We start from the raw sequence: 27,647 nt of genomic DNA on the forward strand, positions 1-27,647 counted from the left end.
TGCAGTAGGAAATCAAGATTTACTTTCTGGGACCTTGGACGACTTCTATAATTTTATTAATGTTTAGACTATGTCCTTCAAAGTCCACTTATCAAGTCAGGATTTAGACGTTTTAGTGTGAAGGCCACGGAGTTATAGTCATCAATTCTATTTGGTAGCAGACCCCACACATTTTTTGAGAATAAATTACTTTGCTTACTTAAAATAGAGGAGCAGTCGAATTTCCTCCCAGCAGGGTTAAGGGAAATGAAACAACCCAATCACACTGAGGCCCATTTTAAAGCAAATATTCTCATAAAGTACTGAGCTTTGAACTCACCCAGATTCTGAACTGGGATGTAAAAGAAAGGGATCTTGACGCACTATGGGGGAAGAGACCAGAGAAATAGTTCCGGTGAACTAATAATTACTTTAAAAATAATAATTTAACCAGGAACGCATGTGCCAGGGAAAAAGAGCATTTCCAAAGGCTTCAAAACAAGACGGTGCAAGCCTCAAACTTTTCCTTTCACTTAGAGCGTAAACCTTTATATTCAAAGGTGAATTAAGTTTACTTAGGCAGGAGCCCTCTCCAAAAAAGCAGGTGAACATTTGCCACAGAGACCTAAACTGGTATTTCTGGTTGGGGAAGCAGATGTATAAACTCTCGCAAAACTACGGCTTCTTCTTAGGTCTGCGATGACACCCCAAACTCAGGAAATTAGAGAAGGGGCCAGCCAAAAGGTGGGACGCGCCCCACAGTCCCCACGCCTCTCAGGCTGCAGTGGGTGCGTATGCGGTCAGGTTCTCCGCTCCCTCCCCCAGCACCCCACCCCAAGCTCGGGGTGTGTGAAGGCAGCTACCGATTCCAGCTCTCTTCCGGATGCGGGGGTGGGCTGGGAATGGCCATCCTGCTTCCCCTCCACCCGCCCCAATTCCTCACCAGCGGCAAAGGGAGGGCGTGAGGCCCCAAGGCGGGAGGGCTAGCTCCGCGAGGAGGCCCCGATCTCTGCCCAGCGTACCTGGCTCTCAGCCGCGGGAATGCCGGACTCGAGCTCACACAGAGCGCGGAAGTTGTGCAGCTCAAAGTCGGCGTCGACCTGGAGGGAAAAGGTCACCTCGGAGAGGTCCCTCCGCACACAGTACACGGTGAGCAGCATGGCCCGGGCCCGACCCAGCTCGGCTCGGCCCGGCCTCGGCGCGGAGCGACGGGGCGGCGGCGGGGCCTGGCTGGTGCTGCAGGCTGACGGCACGGGTTGCTCGCTCGCCCGCCCGCTCGCTCCTTCCCTCCCTCACACACGCTCAGTGACTCACTCCCTCCCGCCCTCACCAGCAAGCACGGCCGCCACCACCCGCCTGCGACTCCGTCTGCCTGCCTGCCTGCCGGCCTGCCTCCCACCGCTGCCGCCAAGCGCGCCGGCCGCCCGGCGCCCCGCCCCGCCGCAACGCGGATGCCGTAAAGCCCGCCTGGCCCGCTCCGCCTTCGCGGAGTAGCGAAGGGGCGGGGCTGGGAAGGGGAGGCGGGAAGCAGGAAAGGGTTGGAGGGGGTCGTGGGAGGAGAGATGGAAGAAGGGGGAGGACACGGAAAGGGATGACCAGAAAAGAAAAACTGTTCATCGCTTGACCTAGAAGGTAACGTCTGTGGAGGACTCCAGAATTTCATTTATTCATCCAACAGGCATTTATTGAGTGCCAGTTGGCAAATATCCACGTGGGTACAGAAATGCGTAAAAAGAAAAGCCTTTTCCTTTAAGGAACTCTCAAGCTGATAATGGAGACTGACAACCAAGCAGATAGGTTTAAGACATATTTTCCAGCATAGAATTTGAGGCTCAGGGAGCTTGCTTTTCTTCTGAAGATAATGATTAGGGTTAAAACCAAAATTATTACCCTATCTAGTGTATAGGACCCCAGCTCACTGGCCCCTGCCTTCCCCTTCAGCCCTGCCTCCTGAGCCCCTTCTGCACTCCCCTCCTGCCACACTGACTTTCAGTTCCTCCTAGGCTCCGTCTCCCTGCCTCGTGAATAGTTTTCCTTCTATTCACCAGGACTGTTTCTTTGGCTGGCAAATCCCAGCACCACTGCAGTAACTTTATTGGGCACAAGTTAGAATCCACTGGATAAAATATGTGCTACTTTAATGGCCTATTTAAGGCCACATAACTGATGAGAAGTAGAAGCCCAAAATATGAGGATGAGTCAGAATACCGAAACAGAAAGAGGAAGACACAATGTATGTAAGATTGGCATCTCCCCATTTACCCCACCACTCCCCATGGAATAGGAACAGGCTCTTCTATTATGAAGAAAGGGAAGAGGGATCATGATGGCTATGGATGCAGGTAAGTGTGGATAGATTGGGAGGCAAGAAAGTAAGCGAAAGACCAGCTGTAGATGGTTCTCTGTAAAGGAGGAGGACGGTTATCTGTGGAAAATAAAGACAGAAGGTGGAAGAAGTGGGTGGGGTGAAGAAGAGTGGTCCTTATTGTTATGCCCAGAGTCCGAGTCCCCAAAACTGAGAGAATAAGACGTCCACAACAATGCAAAAGCATGAACGGGTTTTATTTCTAGCTCGAGCTAGGGCTCCCGCCACATCTAACGCAGTGGAGTGGAGCAAGGAGCCCGGACCCAGATTTACAGCAGTATTTATAGGTTTTAGAACAGAGCGTTGGCAAGGGCTGATTGGCTGCAGGAGTTTCCTAGTATTTACTAATTGGCTAATCTTTATTGGCTGCAGGGGTTTCCTGGTATTTACTAATTGCCTATTGGCTGCAGGGGGATGTCTTTTCATCCTGATAAACTCAAACCAGGTTAAGAGGAGTATGCTGATTAGACAAGTCCTGGCATCTGCGGGATGACCTCACTGGGCAATGACTCAGCCTTTCCCGTGAGTCCTACCTTAGTCCCTGAAGCCTATCATGGCATTTGTTAGGTCCCAACACTTATCAGCTACAGAAAGCTTATCAATGACTTAAACAAGTGAGTTCAGTTCAGTTCAGTCGCTCAGTCGTGTCCGACTCTTTGCGACCCCATGAATTGCAGCACGCCAGGCCTCCCTGTCCATCACCAACTCCCGGAGCCTACTCAAATTCATGTCCATCAAGTCAGTGATGTCATCCAACCATCTCATCCTCTGTTGCCCCCTTCTCTTCCAGTCTTCAATCTTTCCCAGCATCAGGGTCTTTTCCAGTGAGTCAGTTCTTCACATCAGGTGGCCAAAGTTTGGGAGTTTCAGTTTCAGCATCAGTCCTTCCAATGAATATTCAGGGTTGATTTCCTTTAGGATTGACTGGTTGATCTCCTTGCAGTCCAAGGGACTCTCAAGAGTCTTCTCCAACACCACAGTTCAAAAGCATTAATTCTTCAGCGCTCAGCTTTCTTTATAGTCCAACTCTCACATCCATACATGACTACTGCAAAAACCATAGCTTTGACTAGACGGACCTTTGTTGGCAAAGTAATGTCTCTGCTTTTTAATATGCTGTCCAGGTTGGTCATAACTTTTCTTCCGAGGAGCAAGTGTCTTTTAATTTCATGGCTGCAGTCACCAGCTGCAGTGATTTTGGACCCAAAAAGATAAAGTCTATCACTGTTTCCATTGTTTCTCCTTCTATTTGCCATGAAGTGATGGGACTACATGCCATGATCTTAGTTTTCTGAATGTTGAGTTTTAAGCCAACTTTTTCACTTTCATCAAGAGGCTCTTTAGTTCTTCTTCACTTTCTGCCATAAGGGTGGTATCATCTGCATATCTGAGGTTATTGATATTTCTCCCAGCCATCTTGATTCCTGCTTGTGCTTCATCCAGCCCAGCATTTCTCATGATGTATTCTACATATAAGTTAAATAAGCAGGGTGATAATATACAGCCTTGACATATTCCTTTCCTGACTTGGAACCAGTCTGTTGTTCCATGTCCAGTTCTAACTGTTGCTTCCTGACCCACATACAGATTTCTCCGGAGACAGGTCAAGTGGTCTGGCATTCCCATCTCTTGAAGAATTTTCCACAGTTTGTTGTGATCCACACAGTCAAAGGCTTTGGCCTAGTCAAAAAAGCAGAAGTAGATGTTTTTCTGGAACTCGCTTGCTTTTTCTATGATCCAACGGATGTTGGCAATTTAATCTCTGGTTCCTCTGCCTTTTCTAAATCCAGCTTGAACATCTTGAAGTTCATGGTTCACGAACTGTTGAAGCCTGGCTTGGAGAATTTTGAACATTACTTTGCTAGGGTGTGAGATGAGTGCAATTGTGTGGTAGTTTGAGCATTCTTTGGCATTGCCTTCCTTTGGGATTGAAATGAAAACTGACCTTTTCCAGAAAGTCCTGTGGCCACCGCTGAGTTTTCCTAATTTGCTGGCATATTGAGTGCAGCACTTTCACAGCATCATCTTTTAGAATTTGAAATAGCTCCACTGGAATTCCATAACCTCCACTGCTGCTGCTGCTAACCTCCACTAGCTTTGTTCATAGTGATGCTTCCTAAGGCCCACTTGACTTCACATTCCAGGATGTCTGGCTCTAGGTGAGTGATCACAGCATCGTGATTATCTGAGCCATGAAGATCTTTTTTGTATAATTCTTCTGTGTATTCTTGCCACCTCTTCTTAGTATCTTCTGATTCTGTTAGGTCTATACCATTTCTGTCCTTTATTGTGCCCATCTTTGCATGAAATGTTCCCTTGGTATCTCTAATTTTCCTGAAGAGATCTCTAGTCTTTCCCATTCTATTGTTTTCCTCTATTTCTTTGCATTGATCACTGAGGAAGGCTTTCTTATCTCTCCTTGCTTTTCTTTGGAACTCTGCACTCAAATGGGTATATCTTTCCTTTTCTCCTTTGCCTTTTGCTCCTCTTCTTTTCACAGCTATTTGCAAGGTCTCCTCAGACAACCATTTTGCCTGTTTGCATTTCCTTTTCTTGGGGATGGTCTTGATCCCTGCCTCCTGTACAATGTCACGAAGCTCCGTCCATAGTTCTTCAGGCACTCTATCAGATCCAATCCCTTGAATCTATTTGTCACTTCCACTGTTTAATCATAGGAGATTTATTTTGGTTATACCTGAGTGGTCTAGTGGTTTTCTTTACTTTCTTCAATTTAAGTCTGAATTTGGCAATAAGGAGTTCATGACCTGAGCCACAGTCAGCTCCAGGTCTTATTTTTGCTGACTGTATAGAGCTTCTCCATCTTTGGCTGCAAAGAATATAATCAATCTGATTTCGGTGTTGACCATCTGGTGATGTCATGTGTAGAGTCTTCTCTTGTGTTGTTGGAAGAGGGTGTTTGCTATGACCAGTGTGTTCCCTTGACAGAACTCTAATAGCCTTTGCCCTGCTTCGTTCTGTACTCCAAGGACAAATTTGCCTGTCACTCCAGGTATTTCTTGACTTCCTACTTTTGCATTCCAGTCCCCTATAATAAAAAGGACATTTTTGGGGGGTGTTAATTCTAGAAGGTCTTGTAGGTCTTCATAGACTAGTTCAGCTTCAGCTTCTTCAGCATTACTGGTAGGGCCATAGACTTGGATTACTGTGATATTGAATGGTTTGCCTTGGAAATGAACAGAAATCATTCTGTCATTTTTGAGATTGCATCCAAGTACTGCATTTTCGACTCTTTTGTTGACTAAGATGGCTACTCCATTTCTTCTAAGGGATTCTTGTCCATAGTTGTAGATACAATGGTTTTCTGAGTTAAATTCATCCATTCCAGTCAATTTTAGTTTGCTGATTCCTAAAATGTCAATGTTCACTCTTGCCATCTCCTGTTTGACCACTTCCAATTTGCCTTGATTCATGGACCCTATTCTAGGTTCCTATGCAATATTGCTCTTTACAGCATCAGACTTGACTTCCATCACCAGTCGCATCCATAACTGGCTTCATTCTTTTTGGAGTTATTTCTCCACTGATCTCCAGTAGCATATTGGGCACTTACCGACCTGGGGAGTACAAAGGCCAGTATTTCTGCAGATTTTTGGCCTTTCCCTGAGGGTCATGTTATGGCTCACTGCCTCCACTCCGTGCATTGTTCAAGCAAGGGCTTGTCCAGGAGTACCCCCCGCAGGTTTTTGCTTACATCTGGTCGGAACTGTGTCACACAGACGCAGGAAAAGGCCAGGGAAATTGAGTGTCTCTGGCCAGTTGCTCTGACTCAGGTTCCTTCCTTGTGGCACTCTCTCTGCTCAGCCAAGATAGATTCCAGCAAGGAGGATTCTAGGAGTTTGATAGGACATGTGGTGTCTCCTTTTGACCTTTCCTGAGTTCTTCCAGTTGGTGGTGCCTCATTAGTTCTGTATTCCTTACCTGATGAACTGTAGCTTGCCAAGCACCTCTGTTCATGGGGATTCTCCAGGTAGGAATACTAGAGTGGGTTGCCATGCCCTCCTCCAGGGGATCTTCCCAACCTAGGGATCAAACCCAGGTCTCCCACATTGAAGGCAGTTTCTTTACCATTTGAGCCACCAGGGAAGGCTCCTTACTAGGATCTCCTGTTATAAAACAACTAATGCAAATTATTACTACAGTGCCTGGCCAGGATGGGCAGTTCCAGTCCAGTGTTCCCATAACATCTCTACCCACTCCCAGTGTAACCAGTATACTGATTTTTAACAACATAGTTTTAGTTTGCTTGTTTTTCTACCACAAGTAAGTGGACTCACACAGCATGTAGTCTTGTGTGTGCCTTTCATGCGACATTAAGTGGGTTTTGTCTACATCATTACATGTAATTATAGCTTGTACATTCTCATTGTTGTATAACATTTTGTTTGGGGACTATACCATAATTTATCCATTCTGTGACTGATGGGCATTTGAGTGGATACATTTATCCTTAAACCATTTTGTTCTTCAACATTTGCAACCAAAAGAATCCTAACCAATATAAGCCCACAGCTTTTCACCAATTAGCTCCTTTCCCTCTTGGGCCTCACCCCTTTTGGACTCTGCTCAGTTGCCCCCTGGAATCTGACTCCTCCCAGTTCTCTCACTCCACTGTTTGAGATGAACTTTGCATCTCTGCTACTTGTGACTGAAAATAGCTTCAGACATCTCTGGTTCTTAATTCTACGCTAGGATGGAGTGGTGTGGACAAGGCCTAGACAAGCAGGGCTACCAAGAAGTCTCATGATCATTGCTGTGCGTCAAGACCCTTGCAAATGATTGACATTTACCAAATGCTCACTTTGTGCCAGACACTTGTCTAAGTGTGCTATGTGGGTTGAGTCATTTAATCCTCACAGAAATCCTTTGAGGTATTACCTCCATTTTACAGATGAAGAAACTGAGGCAGAGAGAGGACAGTCACTTACCCAAGTACACACAAATAGTAAATGGCTGCTCCAGAATCTAAGCCAGGCAATCTGATTTGGGTAATCAGTTCAGTTCAGACCATTTTTAAAGTCTTTATTAAATTTGTTACAATATTGCTTCTGTTTCATGTTTTGGTTTTTTGGCTGTGAGGCATGTGGGATCTTAGTTCCCTCACCAGGGATCAAACCCATACTCTCTGCATTGGAAGGCCAAGTCTTAATCACTGGATCAGCGGGGAAGGCTGCAGTCCACAGTCTTAACCATAATTTTTTACACTGCTGCTTGTGAGACCTCTTTCTATCATTCTAAAAGCCCTCAGAGAGGACTTCCCTTGTGGTCTAGTGATCCAGTTCAGTTCAGTTGCTCAGTTGTGTCCTACTCTTTGTGACCCCATGGACTGCAGCATGCCAGGCCTCCTTGTCCATCACCAACTCCCGGAGTTTACTCAAACTCATGTCCATTGAGTTGGTGATGCCATCCAACCATCTCAGCCTCTGTCATCCCCTTCTCCTCCTGCCTTCAATCTTTCCCAGCATCAGGATCCAGTGATTAAGACTCCCCATTCCCAATGCAGGGGACCCAGGTTAGATCCCTGGTCAGGGAGCTAGATCCCATATGCCACAACTAAGACCCTGCAGAGCCAAATAAATAAATATTATTTTTTTTTAAAGCCCTCAGAGAAAGGAACAATTAGTGTTCATTCTCACTTCATGGATAAGGAGGAAACAGGTATGGGAATTTTAAATAACTTACCCAAGTTCTCTCAGCTAGTGAGTGGCAGATTCTCCAAACTGGAAGAAACTTGAAGAATGAAAACAAGTTGAATAGAACACAAATGCTCTGCCTGTACTTTAAAGGTGGGGACACCTTGCTGTCCTCCAAAACCCTGACTTTCCTCACTGTTTGGTCATTGCGAGCAAGTTGCTGTCTGTGATTATTGAATATATTCTTGCCTAATTCTTCTCTCCTAGAAATAACAAATCAGTAAAGGTATCTACCTTAGTTGATTTTTGAAATTCCACACAATAGGGATTAAATCTCCCAAGTACTGTAAGTACTTTTTCAATAGTTGCGGGTGCTTTTTTATTTTTTGGCTTACACATTGGAAAAGACCCTGTACCTCCAATACTTTGGCCACTTGATGCAAAGAGCTGACTCATTGGAAAAGACCCTGATGCTGAGAAAGATTGAAGGCAAGAGGAGAAGCGGGGGACAGAGGATGAGATGGTTGGATGGTATCACTGACTTGATGGACATGAGTTTGAGCAATCTCCAGGAGTTGGTGAAGGACAGGGACGCCTGGGATGCTGCAGTCCATGGGGTTACAAAGAGTTGGACATGACTGTGCAACTGAACTGAACATTTAATTCTCATAGCTCTGGAGGTTGGGAAGACCAAGATCAAGGTGCTGACAAACTTGGTGTCTGGTGAGGGTGGTTGTAGTAAAATAATAATAATAATAAAGCTCTTTAAAACTTACCCTCCTGGGACTTCCCTGATAGTCCAGTCGCTAAGACTCTTACTCCCAATGAAGGGGGCCCAGGTTCAACTAGAACTAAATCCCACATACTGCATCTAAGACTCAGAGCAGCCAAATAGATAAATAATTAATTAATTTAAAAACAAACCCCAGAATAACCTTACTGTCCTCATCAGCTCCTGGCTGCTCAAAGAGGTCTGTCTTACCTTATTTTTCCTGGCATGTCAACTGATAGCAGATGGTGGTGCTCCATTTTACTCATTTTACCTTAGCACAAAACTCTTTCGGTTTCCTGTTTCTTAGGCTGGGATCATGTGCATATGTATAATGCAATGCCTCCTTCCTTTCCCAGTTATCTTTCCTAAAATCTGATAGCGTTTCCAGTCCCACTACATTCTAGGTCAACTCTTCCTCCTTTCTGATGCACCTTGTACTCACTGGGCTATCAAAACATTTCAGGTAATTATGGCTGTAATTTCAAGCTCCATAATTTGCCTACTCAGAGGTTTGGATCTAGAGATCAATATGTACTTTGATTACCAGAGTCAGCCCTGGGCAAAGCCACAAAATAAGCCAAAGTTTGTCCTCGGCAAGCTCAACTTTATACTCCTTCCTTGGCTCCTGAATGTTCTCCCCAGTTGTTCCTCTTACTTCTCACGTGTTCCTGCTTTCTTCACTTGCCTTTTCAAAACTTGCTCTTAAGAAAGGATTTAGACCAGTTCACACTAAGGTATTAGTGACAGTGGAAACTCAAAATAATCTCTTAGGCTATTTGCATTTTAACCAGGGATAAGTTATTAGCTGCAGATTTCTCAGCTTCAGGAAACTTGTTGGGGAAGGTCAATTTTCCCAAGAGCCTTCCGGATTGACACAAACCTACTTTACATACTCTGTTGACAGATGAGTTGGGCCTTGCTCATTTATCCTTGATATATATAGTTCAGTACTCACTTTGGCAGTTAAACTACTCTTTTCTATTTTTCCTTCCTCTTCAAGAAACTCTTGGTTTTACATGAAAAACGAGTATCTTTCTTCTTAGGATACCACATTAAAATTGTGGAGGAATCCTAGGTGTCATGGCTAAGAGTGTAGAGCCAACTTTCAAATACAAAGTTGATACAAAGCATTCGGAGGGTGGGCACTGCCAATGTCAGAATAGTTGCAATACTGTGGATACATTCCAAAGTCCTTTAGCCATCAAAGCAACTTTGGTCCACTCAGCATAATCAGTAGTAGAACCTTACTGGACACAAACTGTTTATTCATTTCTTCAGCAAAGGACTATTAACACCTACTGCATGCCAGACACTGTTCTAGGAACTAGTGGTGGTACAGAAGGGAGCAAGATGAAGTGCATGTTCACATGTAGCTTACATTCAGTAGAGGGTGGCAGACAACATATAGAATGCATAAAGTGGTGATAAGTACCACAACAAAAGCTAGCAGTGAATAGGGAGAATTGCGGAGGGAATGGGGAATTGGGGCACACAGTGGTTGCTACTTTACACAGGCTTTCTGGTCACAGAAAGTCGGTCTTATAAGGTGACATCTGAGCAGATGAATTAACTGAAAGCATACATCATGTGGACACCTATGTCATTCAGCTAAGGTAATAGGAAGTGTAAAGACCTAAACACAGAGGCATACTTGCCCTGTTCAAGAAACAACATGAAGAATAGCACTTTTGGAGATGCCTTCCCAAGAAGGGATCCAAGAAGTGGATAGGAGCACAAGGGACCAGATCATGTGATAGATAGGTAATTGAAAGGAACTTGGCTTTTGTTTTTCATTTAGTTTTATTTACTTGGCTGTTTTGCTGAAAGTTTTACTTTAGTTTTAAGTTTGAAGGATTTATCATTACACACAAAAAATTTCAGTCTTTATAATAGAGGATTACTTGGCTTAATTTCAATATACAGTCATTAAAAGAAGAGAAATAGAAACAATAGAAAAAAGTAACAGCACATATATCACCAAATTGAGCTGAGCAACATCCATACTTGAACAGCCATACAGAAAGTCCCTCCTTAATGGCAATCTGGAGTCCCCACTGGGAAAAGGTCCCAGGCAAGACATGTTGTGACATGTCCAGTCCATGGGTGAGACTTAAAATTGCAGTTTGGAGGGGCTCCTTCTTATAATCCCAGGCCACAAAATGATATCATCATCAGTTTGTGCACAAAAATGCAACTCTGATTTTACTTTAACTCTTTTACAATGCTGTTTGTTTCACCTTGTGAGTCACTAGACTTTCCAGACCCCTGGTGGCTGGCCAGGCCTCCAGGGGCTCAAGAAAATTCCAAGACCCATTCCTTTTAAAAAAATCTAAAGTGCCACCTGACTTGCTGTGCTTACAGGCAGGCATGGAATCTGGTCAGCATCCATGCAGGCTCTCCTGCTTCTGAAGCCTAAAAGAGACTTCATTTTAATTTCCCTAACAGGGTCTTAGTTGCAGCATGTGGGATCTTTTGTTTCGGCATTTACACGTTCCATTGAGGCATGTGGGATCTAGTTTCCTGACAGGGATTGAACTCAGGCCCCTGCATTGGGATTTTGGAGTCTTCCTCACTGGACCACCAAGGAAAGCCCAAAAAGGACCTTGGCTTTTACTGATTGAAACATGAAGCCATTGGAGCTTGTTTGGCAAAGAAGTGACATGTTGTGACATGCATGTTAAAAAAAAAAATCACTTTGGCTGACGTGTGAAGTAATGCAAGAGTAGACAAGTTAAAAGGCTATTGCAATTACTCAGGTGAAAGATCATGGGGGATCTGACCAGGGTGGTAGCTGTGGGAAGGGAAGGTAGGGAAAAGTGGAGATAATGAGATTCTAAATTCATTTTGAAGGTAAAGCCAACAGGACTTGTTGATGCATTGGTTAGGGGGTATGAAAGAAGACTCAAAAGATGACTACAGGGTCTTTATCCAAAGTATGTAAAGTACTTTAAAGCCCTCTGCTTGCTAGAGGCAGATTTATTACAATGAAAGGATAGCCAACAACCTCCTGGGCAGTTTTTAAAAAGAAGACCTCGGCCATTCCTGTTATTTTCTCAAGTCCCTTTCATAATCAGTGTTTTTGTTTTGTTTTGCCAGGCCTCACTGGCCTTTGGAAGGGGCGGAGAAGAAGGGGGGGGTGTTGGGTTGGGAAAAGGCTATCCACACATCCTGATCTGCATGCCGGTGACAGACTTCATGAACTGACGTGTGGATAACTAGGTTCAATCTCCTCACTCACGAAAAGCTGATTTAGTTTCCTGAACTTGCAAGGTAATTTCTACCTTTTCAATGACTACTTCGGCCAGTCTCCCCAACCCCGCCGCCCCCCTCCAAAAAAAAAAAAAACTCTTCTAGCCCCAGATGCAGTATCTCTTTCAACCAGAATTGAATATGCTTTCCAGTTCAATATCCTTTATGTCCCTAATTTTCACCCCTCATTTACAAAGAAACTTCTTGCCACCCTAAGATTTGATGGTCTTAAACCAGCTGGTCAGAACTTTGTGTTTCAGAAGGCAGATTTCAGCCATCTAACGAGCCTTAGAGAAAATGCTCCTGCACCACCAAACTGGCATAATGCAGGTAGTTTAGAACCGTTTCATCGCTTAACTACAGGAAAGGCTCAACTGGTGGTTGCGTATCTCTTCGGTCAGTGCAGTCAAAGCCAGGACGTCGTGCAACGCCAGGGCAGAACCCCCAGGAGACTCCCCTCTGGTCGCACCTCCACGCCCGCCGTCCTGGAGCCTAACAGAAAGGCGCCGGCGCCGCATCACGTGCCTGCAGCGTAATCTCCCAGTGGCCAGGGGCGCCTCGTCACATGACTCACCCGACCAATGCTCGGCGTCCGCGCTCCAGGCTCCTCGTTGCTAAGTGACCTCAGTCACAGCTGGTTTGCAGTGCTTGCAGGGGAAAGTTCAGACCCGGCTCAGTTTCTTCGCCGCGCCAGTGCCTGCGAAGGTCTTTTGCAGCGGATGCTTTCTCTCCGGCGGGAGCCTAAATGGCACCCCATCCCCACCTCCTTCTGCTTTCGAGGCTTGAACCCAGGCATCCGAATATCCGCGATCAGGCGGGGTCCGGTTCCTGTGGGCTCGGGGCCGCCTCGGCTAAGAGAATCGGCTCAGACTCTAGTTCCAGCAAGGGTGTGACTGAGGCAGTGACTAGCTGAGACTAGTGCTTGGTCATTGTCTAAGGCGTGGCTTCCTGCAGCTTTCTTCTTTGCGGCCTATGTGAATATTTAGGCTTGTTGCTTTGGCCAGAAAAGGGAAATTGGAACTTTGTGTGTTCTGCTTCCCTAAAACGATTGTTTCTTGAGTACTTGTGGAGTGAAGGATAACAGATTTCGATTTTTTAAAAAGGTGTATGTGTGTGTGTGTATATGAAAGTGAAAGTTAGTCGTGTCTGACTCTTTGCGACCTCATGGACTGTATAGTCCGTGGAATTCTACAGGCCAGAATACTGGAGTGGGTAGACTTTCCTTTCTCCAGGGGATCTTGCCAACCAGGTGATCAAACCCAGGTCTCCTGCATTGTGGGCAGATGCTTCACCAGCTGAGCCACAAGGGAAGCCCCCAAATCCTGGAGTGGGTAGCCTATTATCCCTTTTCTAGCGGATCATCCCGACCCAGGAATCCAACCAGGGTCGCCTGCATTGCAGGCGGATTCTTTACCAACTGAGCTATCAGGGAAGCCCATAATATATTTTTGAATTTTGACTTGAATATGTCAAAAATTTTCAGTTTATATGTCTAACCTTTTTTAGAAAAAGAGTCTCTTGCCTTTGAGATTTCTGATAACACTAGCAGTCTCTTTGCTGTTCAGCATTTTTAATCCAGAAATACTGTGATGTGCTTGGGATTTGTATATACCTCACTGCTTATTAGAAAGTATGATGTTTTGTGTGCTCAGTCACTCAGTTGTATCTGATTCTTTGTGACATGGACTGTTGCTCGGCAGGCTCCTCTGTGCATGGAATTCTCCAGGCAAGAATGTTGGAGTGGGTTGCCATTTCCTCCTCCAGGGGATCTTCCTGACCCAGGGACTGAACCCATGTCTCCTGTGCGACATGGGTTAAATCAAGTGAACCCGTCTCCTGTATCTCCTGCACTGAAGGAGGATTCTTCACCGCTGAGCCATTGGGGAAGATTTTTGTTGATATTTCATATTAGGTACAGATGATATGTATGATATAATATCTCATATGTACCTAATATGAATGAAATAACTAAAATTCGGTCCCAATATAAATTAAGTTGATATTTCATATGCACCTAGTTTATATGTTCAGTTCAGTTCAGTTGCTCAGTCGTGTCCGACTCTTTGCGACCCCATGAATCGCAGCATGCCAGGCCTCTCTGTCCATCACCATCTCCCAGAGTTCACTCAGACTCACGTCCATCGAGTCCGTGATGCCATCCAGCCGTCTCATCCTCGGTCGTCCCCTTCTCCTCCTGCCCCCAATCCCTCCCAGCATCAGAGTCTTTTCCAATGAGTCAACTCTTCTCATGAGGTGGCCAAAGTACAGGAGCTTCAGCTTTAGCATCATTCCTTCCAAACAAATCCCAGAGTTGATCTCCTTCAGAATGGACTGGTTGGATCTCCTTGCAGTCCAAGGGACTCTCAAGAGTCTTCTCCAACACCACAGTTCAAAAGCATCAATTCTTCGGCGCTCAGCCTTCTTCACAGTCCAACTCTCACATCCATACATGACCACAGGAAAAACCATAGCCTTAACTAGACGGACCTTCGTCGGCAAAGTAATGTCTCTGCTTTTGAATATGCTATCTAGGTTGGTCATAACTTTTCTTCCAAGGAGTAAGGGTCTTTCAATTTCATGGCTGCAATCACCATCTGCAGTGATTTTGGAGCCCAGAAAAATAAAGTCTGACACTGTTTCCACTGTTTCCCCATCTATTTCCCATGAAGTGATGAGACCAGATGCTTTGTTTTCTGAATGTTGAACTTTAAGCCAACTTTTTCGCTCTCCTCTTTCACTTTCATCAAGAGGCTTTTTAGCTCCTCTTCACTTTCTGCCATAAGGGTGGTGTCATCTGCATATCTGAGGTTATTGATATTTCTCCCAGCAATCTTGATTCCAGCTTGTGTTTCTTCCAGTCCAGCATTTCTCATGATGTATTCTGCATATAAGTTAAATAAGCAGGGTGACAATATACAGCCTTGACGTACTCCTTTTCCTATTTGGAACCAGTGTGTTGTTCCATGTCCAGTTCTAACTGTTGCTTCCTGACCTGCATACAGATTTCTCAAGAGGCAGGTTAGGTGGTCTCGTATTCCCATCTCTTTCAGAATTTTCCACAATTTATTGTGATCCACACAGTCAAAGGCTTTGGCCTAGTCAATAAAGCAGAAATAGATGTTTTCCTGGAACTCTCTTGCTTTTGCCATGATCCAGCAGATGTTGGCAATTTGATCTCTGGTTCCTCTGCCTTTTCTAAAACCAGCTTGAACATCAGGGAGTTCATGGTTCATGTATTGCTGAAGCCTGCCTTGGAGAATTTTGAGCATTACTTTACTAGCATGTGAGATGAGTGTAATTGTGCGGTAGTTTGAGCATTCTTTTGCATTTCCTTTTTTTGGAATTGGAATGAAAACTGACCTTTTCCAGTCCTGTGGCCACTGCTGAGTTTTCCAAATTTGCTGGCGTATTGAGTGCAGCACTTTCACAGCATCATCTTTCAGGATGTGAAACAGCTCAACTGGAATTCCATCACCTCCATTAGCTTTGTTCATAGTGATGCTTTCTAAGGCCCACTTGACTTCACATTCCAAGATGTCTAGCTCTAGATTAGTGATCACATCATCATGATTATCTGGGTCATGAAGATCTTTTTTGTACAGTTCTTCCGTGTATTCTTGCCACCTCTTCTTAATATCGTCTGCTTCTGTTAGGTCCATACCATTTCTGTCCTTTATCGAGCCCATCTTTGCATGAAGTGTTCCCTTGGTATCTCTAATTTTCTTGAAGAGATCTCTAGTCTTTCCCAATCTGTTGGTTTCCTCTATTTCTTTGCATTGATAGCTGAAGAAGGCTTTCTTATCTCTTCTTGCTATTCTTTGGAACTCTGCATTCAGATGCTTATATCTTTCCTTTTCTCCTTTGCTTTTCACCTCTCTTCTTTTCACAGCTGTTTGTAAGGCCTCCACAGACAGCCATCTTGCTTTTTTGCATTTCTTTTCCATGGGGATGGTCTTGATCCCTGTCTCCTCTACAGTGTTACGAACCTCATTCCATAGTTCATCAGGCACTCTATCTATCAGATCTAGGCCCTTAAATCTATTTCTCACTTCCACTGTATAATCATAAGGGATTTGATTTAGGTCATACCTGAATGGTCTAGTGGTTTTCCGTACTTTCTTCAATTTGAGTCTGAATTTGGTAATAAGGAGTTCATGATCTGAGCCACAGTCAGCTCCTGGTCTTGTTTTTGTTGACTGTATAGAGCTTCTCCATCTTTGGCTGCAAAGAATATAATCAGTCTGATTTTGGTGTTGACCATCTGGTGATATCCATGTGTAGAGTCTTCTCTTGTGTTGTTGGAAGAGGGTGTTTGCTATGACCAGTGCCTTTTCTTGCAAAACTCTATTAGTCTTTGCGCTGCTTCATTCCTCATTCCAAGGCCAAATTTGCCTGTTATTCCAGGTGTTTCTTGACTTCCTACTTTTGCATTCCAGTTCCCTATAATGAAAAGGACATCTTTTTGGGGTGTTACCTAATTTATATTTGGATTTGGCTTCACTTATTTCATTCTAATCATGGACTTGTGGAATAAGATGGGGAGATTTTGCTAACCTTTTTTTTCTTTTTTGTCATGCCTAAGGAATAGATTGGAGAAGGCAATGGCACCCCACTCCAGTACTCTTCTCTGGAAAATCCCATGGATGGAGGAGCCTGGTAGGCTGCAGTCCATGGGATCACGAAGAGTCGGACACGACTGAGCGACTTCACTTTCACTTTTCACTTTCATGCATTGGACAAGGAAATGGCAACCCACTCCATTGTTTTGCCTGGAGAATCCCAGGGACGGGGGAGCCTGGTGGGCTGCCGTCTATGGGGTCGCACAGAGTCAGACACGACTGAAGCGATTTAGCAGTAGCAGCAGTAAGGAATAGATGAGGAAACAGTGGAAACAGTGTCAGACTTTATTTTTGGGGGCTCCAAAATCATTGCAGATGGTGACTGCAGCCATGAAATTAAAAGACGCTTACTCCTTGAAAGAAAAGTTATGTCCAACCTAGATAGCATATTGAAAAGCAGAGACATTATTTTGACAACAAAGGTCCGTCTAGTCAAGGCTATGGTTTTTCCAGTGGTCATGTATGGATGTGAGAGTTGGACTGTGAAGAAAGCTGAGCGCCAAAGAATTGATGCTGTTGAAGTGTGGTGTTGGAGAAGACTCTTGAGAATCCCTTGTACTGCAAGGATATCCAACCAGTCCATTCTAAAGGAGATCAGCCCTGGGTGTTCTTTGGAAGGAATGATGCTAAAGCTGAAGCTCCAGTACTTTGGCCACCTCATGCGAAGAGTTGACTCATTGGAAAAGATTCTGATGCTGGGAGGGATTGGGGGGCAGGAGGAAAAGGGGACGACCGAGGATGAGATGGCTGGATGGCATCACCAACTCAATGGACGTGAGCTTGAGTGAACTCCGGGAGCTGGAGATGGACAGGGAGGCCTGGCATGCTGCGACTCATGGGGTTGCAAAGAGTTGGACATGACTGAGCGACTGAACTGAACTGAACTGAAGGAAACATGTCCAGAAAAACTATTTGTCAGACATCAGTCCTTCTCAAGGTTGAATGTGTATAGAAACCATTTTGGGGATCTTGTTAAAATGCATATGGTGAATCTTCAGGTTTGCAGCAGGGCCTGAGAGTTTTTGCATGTCCTGAAAGCTCCCAAGTGCAGAGGATGCTGTTGGCCTGATGCATAGTTCGAATAGTAATGGTCTTAGGTAACTGCTATTTCTAGTTACTGGCACAATTGCCTCCTTTCTGTATCTGATTTTATGCCAGAGCAACAATTTCATAACATTTGTGAGCTTTCAGTTACATGTGAAGAGAAAATCGTAGGATGGAAATGACCAGTAGCAGATAGTCTACGTAGAATCTCCATTCAGTACTCGTTTCAGGTATTTTCTTAGTTTGACCTTCCAAGGATTTAAAATATTTGAGAAAGGGCTTACGACTCTCAAACTTTTCATTGTTAAAAAGACTTTTAAATAGAGAAGGTGAAATTTCTTCTGGCATGGAAGGACATCCCACTGACTGACTGAGCATTCTCAGACCTTTGTTTATGTTAAAACCTTCATCAAATTGGAGCACACCTGCAGTTCTGAACAGAGACACTAAGCAGTGAAGACTAGCCAGTCTATGCTTCAGTTAAAAGTGAAGAAATTTTAAACGGTAGAGGAACAGTTAGATATCCAGGAACGCAGCACAATGGTTTATAGAACTGATGGGGCTTCATATGTGTGAAAATTAATGAAAATCATTATATTGTCACTAATGAAAGATTTGAGTGTCCCCAGTAGGTTCTTTGACTCAGGTTTTGGTGCTGTGGTTTTGGTAACGTTTTCTGTTCTTGGGGTTTATTGAGCTGGAAAATTTTTGACCAGTCTTTCTTCATATACTTCTCTGACCATGTCTCTCCTTTGAGGTCTCCCAAGTACACATGTATTAGGCTACTGCAATTTGTCCCATAGCTTAATGATGTTCTGTCCTTTTAAAAAATTTTTTTCTTTATTTCATCAAACTTGTTTTCAAGTTTAATAATTTTTTTGGGTGGCAATGTTTAATCACCATTAATCCTGTTCAGTGTGATCTTAATCTCAGAATCGTAGTTTCCCAAAGCATGATGTCTAAAGTACCTTGTTTACCCAGAGGAGATCTCTCCAGCTTGTGCTAAAGTACTCTGCCTTATTGAAGAGTTTTATTGGCAACATGGATGAAGTCAAGAAGAGCAAGCTTATTAAATGTTTAGCTGACGCAGAAGGAGGAGATTGCACTGAGTCGGCTGACAGGAAGAAGTTTCACAGAGACCGAGACAGGTTAGAATGATGAACTGAAATGAACAAGATGAAATATAGACTCCATCGTTCAGTTTCAAGCAGTTAGATGCACCAAATAAGGGAGGTCTGAGTTCATGGATGAAAAATGAAGGAAGTGATTTTTTGGTTGATTGTACACTCAATATAGATTACTACCATGCCATATTTGTTAGGAAAGGGAGACAGAAAAGTTTTTTGCATTTTATATTGCATATATAAATTATCCAAAATAAAGGAGATACTTATTCCTCCCCTGTAAATTTTTCATCTCTAAAAGTTCAATTATAATCTTTTTATATATCTCATGACTCTACTCATACTTACCATTTTGAACATATGGAATACAGCTCTAATAACAACTTTAATGTCTTTGCTGCTAATTCTAACATCTGTGTCATCTCTGAGTTTTTACTGATTGTCTCCTCATTATAGATCACATTCTCCTGTCCCTGAATACTTGATACTTCTTTATGGGATGCTAGATATTGTACGTTTTACCTAGTTCAGTGCTAGATAGATTGAGTTGGCCAGAAAGTTCGTTTCGTAAGATCTTATGGGAAAAAAGCTGAACCGATCTTAGTTCCCCAGCCAAGGATCCAGCCGACGTCCCCTGCAGTGCAAGAGCAGTATCCTAACCATTGGACTGCCAGCCAGGGAATTCCCAGTGCTGGATAGTTTTGTATTCCTATACAACTTGAACTTTGTTCTGGGGTGTAGTTATTTTAGAAATAGGTTGATTCTTTTGGGTTTTGCTTTTAAGATCTGTTAGGCGGGCACACAGCAGTGTTAACTCTGGGCCTGATTATTCCCCTGAGGCAAGACCTCCAGTGATCTATAAATTACGATTTTTTTTCTTTTAGTTTTCTGGCAGTGCCGTGCAACTTGTAGGATCTTAGCTCCCCAATCAGGGATCAAACCCAGGATCCGGCGGAGAAGGCCCCAAGTCCTAACCACTGGGCAACTAGGGAATTTCCACAATTATGATTTTTTCTAATGTGATTAGTGGGAATGGGCACTATTCCCATCAGGGTCAGGCACCTTTCCCTCCAATCCTTTCAAGTGGTTCTTCTCCCAGCCTTGGGTAATTTTCTTAACGCACAGGTATGAAGCAGTATCTGGGTGAACACTGGAAGAAATCTCTGGGGTTCTCTCTCTCTCTGAACTGCTCCCCCTTCTCTGTTACTCTGTCCCATACAATCCCTAGACTCAGGTCTGTATGCCTGACTCAGGACTTCTCTGAGCTCTGCCTCAGTTTTCCTTTGCTGTGCTGTAGCCTGGAAACTCAGGCAGTGCTGGGGCAGTATCAGGGCTCACCTCATTTGTTCCTTTTTTGGGGAGTACTGTCCTTTGTGGTCTGATGTCCAGTGTATTAAAAAAAGCCATTGCTTCATAGTTTGTTTCTCTTTTGGTTGTTATAGCTGGTCTCAGTCTGGTCCCTGTTTCTCCATCCTGATTTCTGGAAACGTAAGTCCAAATATCACCCTAATTTTATCACTTTTATCACTCAAACCCACTAAATATTGAAATTCTTAACTTGCATAATGTTGAACTCACATCCAGTTGATTCCAGGAGAGGACAACTATTCTCTTGTTTTTATATTCCTACAGACTTAACCAATAGCCTGGCACTTGGCTGACACTCAGTAAAAGCTGGAGTGGATGAATAAACTATTTTGAGCAAACAGCTGTTGATCAGCTTATGGTGTATTCTTCCAACATTTGTTGATGGGCTTTTGCAATTTTCTTCTTGGCTGCCAGTAGCAAATGAAAGCTAGGCAAGATGGAAATTTCTGGGACTTGTAATTTATGATTGTAATTATCTGCAAAAATGTGCCCTTTAAAAAGCTTATTAACAGGCATAAGAGAAGTTTTGAGGGTGATGAAAGTGTTCTAGAACTGGGTTGTGGTGGTATGGTTTGCACAAGTTTATAGAATAAATCATTGATTTATACACTTAAAGATAGATGAATTTTTTGGCACATAAACTACGCCTAAATAAAAAAATTTTTAAAAAACTTATGTTGAAGATTTCCAAGACATTTTAAAGTTAAAAAAGGAAGTTCCCAACTACTTTATATAAGCTAAATCGTTTTGATAGTTTCAAAAGCCTAATATGCACTGAAAGGTAACCTTGATTGGGTAGGGGTAGACTATAGTGGACTTTCATTTTGTACCATACACATGTATTACTTTTGTATTAAGAAAAAAAGATTTTAAAAGGAAGATTGAATTTTTTTCGTTAGAAAATCAAGTAAAGGGCAAAAGAAAAAACATTTGACTCATCCACAAGGCAATGGACAGGCTGTAAGATTAGAAATCAGAAACCCTGATTCTAATTCTTGTTCTATTTTTTGAACTCCAGGCTAGGACAATTTTTGGGGGGGTGGGGGAGGGGAGAGATGCTACATACAAGGCTTGTGGCATCTTAGTTCCCCAACCAGGGATCAAACCCAGGACAGCAGTGAAAGCACCAAGTCTTAACCACTGGACCACCAGGGAATTCCCTAGGACAGATTATTAGCTCCTGGCTATTGTTCCAGAAGAGAGGAGTAATTGGCATTAAATTGTTTTCTATTGTTTGAAAGGAGGAGAAAGACACTATTTTTATTTTTTAAAAATTTTTGAGTACAGTTGCTTTACAAGTGTTGTGTTAGTTTCTACTGTACAGAAAGTGAAACAGCTATCTGTATGTGTGAGCATGTGTGTTAGTTGCAACCCATTCCAGCATCCTTGGCTGGAAAATCCCACAGACAGAGGAGTGTGGCAGGCTACAGTCCATTGGGTCACAAAGAGTCAGACACGACTGAACGACTAACACACACATTGTTCTAGAAACCAGGTTAAAGTAATGAAGTGAATATTTGGAGTCTGGATCTGAAGTGTCAAAAGTGGAGCTCTGAAACAAGTCCCATTCCAAGCTATGGGAATATGTCAATACAGGGGAATCCTTTTATTCTCTGAGCTATCCAATAAATGATGAAACACCCTCCCTCCCAACTACTCTGACTGAAACCTTTGACATGTAAGATCATCTCTAATTTGGGATCCTAGGGAGGAAGTTGCTTTGTAATATACAGTGACATCACTGACTTACCACTCCGCTTTCCTTATCAAATATAAAGTAATATATCTTATTTATTTTATAGAATAATTGGAAGGACAAGAGAGATAAAATATAGCACATGTTGAATTCAGAAGGAAATTAGGATGTAAAAGCAAGTCATCATGAAACAGAAAACTTTATTATAACACTGATTTGTATCATACATGCTTTATTTGTATGAGATCTCATCTGTACTTCAAGCATTGATTTTTATCCTCCAAACATATATGAGGATGTTCTCCTGGTTTGAGTTACCTGGCATGAGTTGGTTCATACATCTGTCTAAACAGCATTTTCCCATGTGTCCTAGAGGTCTGTGTCACTTTAGAACCTCAATTTTAAGCTATAGTCCCTTTGGTTGTTGTTCAGCCCCTAAGTCATGTCCAACTCTTTGTGACACCATGGAATACACCACGCCAGGTTTCCCTTGTCCTTCACTATCTCCCAGAGGCTACTCAAACTCACGTCCATCACATCAGTGATGCCATCCAACCATCTCATCCTCTCATCCCCTTCTCCTCCTGCCTTCAATCTTTCTCAGCATCAGGGTCTTTTCCAATGAGTTGGTTCTTCGCATCAGGTGGCCAAAGGATTGGAGGTTAAGCTTCAGCATCAGTCCTTCCAATGAATATTCATGGTTGATTTCCTTTAGGATTGACTGGTTTGATCTTGCAGTCCAAGGGACTCTCAAGAGTCTTCTCCAGCACCACAGTTCAAAAGCATACAAAAAAAAGCATCGGTTCTTTGGCTCTTAGCCTTCTTTATGGTCCAACTCTCATTTCCATACATGACTACTGGAAAAACTATAGCTTTTTGTTGGCAAAGTGATGTCTCTGCTTTTTAATACACTGTCACAGCTTTCCTTCCAAGGAGCAAGCATCTTTTAATTTCATGGCTGCAGTCACCGTCCACAGTGATTTTGGAGCCCCCCAAAATAAAATCTATCACTGTTTCCACTTTTTTCCCTTCTATTTGCCATGAGCTTCCTGGGTAGCTCAGCTGGTAAAGCATCTGCCTGCAATGCATGATACCTCAGTTCAGTTCCTGGGTCTGGAAGTTCCCTTGGAGAAGGGATAGGCTACCCACTCCAGTATTCTTGAGTTTCCCTGGTGGCTCAGCTAGTAAAGAATCTGCCTCCAATGTGGGAGACCTGGGTTTGATCCCTGGGTTGGGAAGATCCCCTGGAGAAGGAAACAGTCACCCATTCCAGTATTCTTGCCTGGAGAATCCCATGAACAGGGGAGCCTGGTAGGCTGCAGTCCATGGGGTCACAAAGAGGGACACAACTGAGTGACTTTCACTCACCTCACTCACTTGCCATGAAGTGATGGGACTGGATGTCATGGTCTTTGTTTTTTGAATGTTGAGTTTTAAGCCAGCTTTTTCACTCTCCTCTTTCACCCTCATCAAGAGGCTTTTTAGTTCCTCTTTGCTTTCTGCCATAAGGGTGGTGTCATCTGCATATCTGAGGTTTTTGATATTTCTCCAGGCAATCTTGATTCCAGTTTGTGAGTCATCCAGCCAAGACATTTTGTATGATGTACTCTGCATAGAAGTTAAATAAACAGGGTGACAATATACAGTCTTGTCCTACTCCTTTCCTAATCCTGAACCACTCAGTTGTTCCATGACTGGTTCTAAGTGTTGCTTCTTGAGATGCATACAGGTTTCTCAGGAGGCAAATTAAGTGGTCTGGTATTCCCATCTCTTTAAATATTTCCCACAGTTTGTCGTGCTCCATACAGTCAAAGGCTTAGAGTAGTCAATGAAGCAGAAGTAGATGTTTTTCTGGAATTCCCTTTAGCCATCAATTATTGAGTGTTTAGCCTCACTAATTGGAGAAGGCAATGGCACCCCACTCCAGTACTCTTGCCTGGAAAATCCCATGGACAGAGGAGCCTGGTAGGCTGCAGTCCATGTGGTTGCTAAGAGTTGGGCACGGCTGAGCGATTTCACTTTCTCTTTTCACTTTCATGCATTGGAGAAGGAAATGGCAACCCACTCCAGTATTCTTGCCTGGAAAATCCCAGAGACAGAGGAGCCTAGTGGGCTGCTGTCTATGGGGTCACACAGAGTTGGACACGACTGAAGTGACTTAGCAGCAGCAGCAGCAGCAGCCTCACTGATAACTTGAGTCAGATCTATATACCCAGAGTATATAGTTTATAATTAATAATCAGCCCCTGCATTTGTTTAATGCCTTTCTCTCTAAGGACCAGGTTGATGATATACTTTTAGATCTACATCATCATCAGGAAGTCTGAAAAGGTTAGTTAGGTTTTACAGTCCCCACTCTGCAGATGAAGAGGAACTATTCAGAATCAGCTGGCTTCCTTAGGCAAAGAAGAATGCCATCTGAAAATGCATGGGAGACTGGCTGGGGCTTTGGAAAAATCTAAACTTTTTCTTTAAGACAGAAATCAAATGGTGCATTGGGAATGTAGCTTTGACATATATACACTACTGTGTGTAAAACAGCTAGTGAGAAGTGGCTGAATGAACTTCCCAAGCGGCTCAGTGGCAAAGAATACGCCTGCCAACGGAGGAGACATGGTTCTATCCCTGGGTCAGGAAGAACCCCTAGAGGAGGAAATGGCAACCCACTCCAGTATTCTTGCCTGGAAAATCCCACAGACAGAGGAGCCTGGTGGGCTACAGTCCATGTGGATGCAAAGAGTCAGACATGACTGAACAACTGAGCGTACAAGCACAGGAAGCTGACTCTATAGCACGGGGAGCTCAGCTCAGTGATCTCTGATGACCTAGAGGGATGGGCTGGGGGCTGGGGCTGGGAGGGAAGCTCGGGGGAGAGGGGATATATATATAATCAGCCATATTATATGATTCATTTTGTTTTACAGCAGAAACTAACAGAACATTGTAAAACAGTTATACTCCAATAGTAAATCAAACGGCCTGAAGATTATATTAAGATAGTCTGTTGTATTATCAAATTGTTGAGGTGTCCGGAGGAAACCTGCTTGACTAAATGACTTAAACCATGTGTTGCCTGATTGAGTTCTGAATGAGAGCTCTGTCCATTTCCTGAATTCTCCTCCTCTTCGTTAAATGATTAAGCGGAAGTTTGCTGTGCCCTCTCCTGGCTTGACTTTGAAACTGCATAACAGATATATATTGCTTTGCCTCCCCTTTCTCTTGCCTTAGGAGCCTCATTTTGGACTACAAAGACAGAGAGGGGCCACTTTACTTGACATCTGGATAAAAGTGGTCGGATTAATCAAGCTTCCATTCAAGAAGCTGAATAGAGAGACAGAACAACCAATCTCATGTTCAAACAGTAGGTACTCTTTTCTGTATTCCAACAACGGAGGTAACTCCATTGTGAGTTTGTAAAGTATTCCATGAAGCATTGTTGTGTGTAATAATATAGGTAAAATAAAGGGAAGAGTGGAGATTTGGACAAATTTTATTAAAAGCATTCTGAACATTTTCAAAACTATCTGTGTTTTTCTTTAGAGGCAGAGGACAAGGAAGGTCAAGATGAATACTGATGATGTAACAAGGTGAGTGGAGTGTCCCAGAAAGCTCCAGCCAGGTGTCTCCAGGAAGCTGGAGTTGCTGCAGGTCATCGCTGAGCCTCCACAAGCACAGAAAGTTCAATGTTGACTTCTGTGTAACCTTTGCATCATTTGCTAGGCCAAAGGAAATCCACGCAGGCGGCTCAAACGTACATGATATTTTTCTTACATGCTTTGGCTGCCGTGATTGTTTTTTGACTGAAATATTAATCACCCCAGAGCTGCTTTCTATGGCTTCCAGAAGATCTGTTCAATCATTCAGTCAGTCTCTCAGCAAGCCAAACATACATTATATTACTGGGTTTTTCACAAAGCGCTGCCCTTGGAGGCCAGCCAAAAGGAAGAAGGAGACATCAGAACTTATAATTTACTAGAACAGTGCTTTGGAATCTTTTTCCTGTCATGGCATAAATAGAAAATTATACAATTTTAACAACCAAAATGGGAAAAGCATTTGAAAAAGAATAGATACATGTATATGTATAAGTGTATCACTTTGCTGTATACTTAAAACTCCACAACATTGTTCATCAAATATACTCCAAAATAAAAATTAAAAAAAAAAAGAAAATTACACAATTTGTATGTTCCACTGAGGTAAAGGGGAGGTAAGTGGAGGAGGGATTCAGGGTTATCTATATGGGATTTGGTAAAAAAAAAAAAAAAGTTATATTTTTTTGGAGATCAAACCAGTCATTCCTAGAAGAAAACAATTCTGAATATTCATCGGAAGGACTGAAGCTGAAGCTCCAATACTTTGGCCACCTGCTGTGAAGAGCCAGCTCATTGGAAAAGACCCTAATGCTGGGAAAGATTGAGGGCAGGAGGAGAAGGAGGTGACAGAGGATGAGACGGTTGGATGGTATCACCGATTCAATGGACATGAATTTGAGCAAACTCCAGGAGGCAATGAAGGACAGGGAAGCCTGTTGTGCTGCAGTTCATGGGGTTGCAAACAGTCAGACACAACTTACAGACTGAACAACAACGACAACAACAATACATACTGTATAATTAGGATTTGAAAAATAAAATTATTAGGGACAGCATTAAATGTTGAGCTGATATAAAGTTCCCAAATAAAATACATTCCAAATTTTCACTTTCTTCTGTGAATGTAACTATTTTTTCTCTTATTTTATTTTAAAATTTTCTTTTGCATGCAACTATTTTTATTATTTTTAAAATTTATTTTTAATTGGAAGATAATTGCTTTACAATATTCTGTTGGCTTCTGCTGTACAGCAGTGTGAGTCAGCTATCAGTTCAGTTCAGTTTAGTCGCTAAGTCGTGTCCAACTCTTTGCAACCTCATGAATCACAGCACGCTAGGCCTCCCTGTCCATCACCAACTCCTGGAGTTTACTCAAACTCATGTCCATCGAGTCGGTGATGCATTCCAGCCATTTCATCTTCTGTTGTCCTCTTCTCCTGCTGCCCCCCAATCCCTCCCAGCATCAGAGTCTTTTCCAATGAGTCAACTCTTCGCATGAGGTGGCCAAAGTATTGGAGTTTCAGCCTCAGCATCAGTCCTTCCAATGAACACCCAGGACCGATCTCCTTTAGAATGGACTGGTTGGATCTCCTTGCAGTCCAAGGGACTCTCAAGAGTCTTCTCCAACACCACAGTTCAAAAGCATCAGTTCTTTGGCACTCAGCTTTCTTCACAGTCCAACTCTCACATCCATACATGACCACTGGAAAAACCACAGCCTTGACTAGATGGACCTTTGTTGACAAAGTAATGTCTCTGCTTTTGAATATGCTATCTAGGTTGGTCATAACTTTCCTTCCAAGGAGTAAGCGTCTTTTAATTTCATGGCTGCAGTCACCATCTGCAGTGATTTTGGAGCCCCCCAAAATAAAATCTGGCAGTTTCCACTGTTTCCCCATCTATTGCCCATGAAGTGATGGGATCAGATACCATGATCTTTGTTTTCTGAATGTTGAGCTTTAAGCCAACTTTTTCACTCTCCTCTTTCACTTTCATCAAGAGGCTTTTTATATGTATACATATATCCCCTCCCTCTTGAGCCGCCTTCCCACCCCCCACCCATGAATGTAACTTTTCAGTATCAGGTTTTAAGCTTAAAATAGCTACTTGCAATAATGACCAGAACTTTTCCAGAAGGATGTCTTTAAGTTCTTGACAGCCATGACTAATTACTCAAATAAATAA

General features: G+C 43.3%; 1 protein-coding gene and 1 long non-coding RNA gene across 5 annotated transcripts in view; one reads left to right on the forward strand and one right to left on the reverse strand.

Annotated features, from left to right (window-relative positions):
* DDI2 (DNA damage inducible 1 homolog 2) overlaps positions 1-1,399 on the reverse strand; it is a 43,280-nt gene extending 41,881 nt beyond the window's left edge. Inside the window, exons 1-2 of one of the 4 annotated variants that reach the window (XM_069545941.1) lie at positions 1,310-1,399; positions 1,002-1,079 (exon numbers count right to left, since the gene is read on the reverse strand). Coding sequence is in view for 2 of the 4 variants with exons in the window: in XM_069545940.1 (XP_069402041.1) it covers positions 1,002-1,139 (138 nt within the window). In the remaining 2 variants the exon portion in view is untranslated. The other 3 variants (XM_069545942.1, XM_069545940.1, XM_069545945.1) reach the window with 3 other exon arrangements.
* On the forward strand, positions 822-26,040 carry LOC138416591 (uncharacterized). Its single transcript, XR_011247759.1, has 3 exons — positions 822-1,128; positions 25,096-25,228; positions 25,408-26,040. It is a non-coding gene; the product is annotated as an uncharacterized lncRNA (long non-coding RNA).
* Positions 26,041-27,647: the final 1,607 nt, after the last annotated feature.

Source organism: Ovis canadensis, chromosome 12, assembly GCF_042477335.2.
Source record: "Ovis canadensis isolate MfBH-ARS-UI-01 breed Bighorn chromosome 12, ARS-UI_OviCan_v2, whole genome shotgun sequence".
NCBI classification, from domain to species: Eukaryota; Metazoa; Chordata; class Mammalia; order Artiodactyla; family Bovidae; genus Ovis; species Ovis canadensis.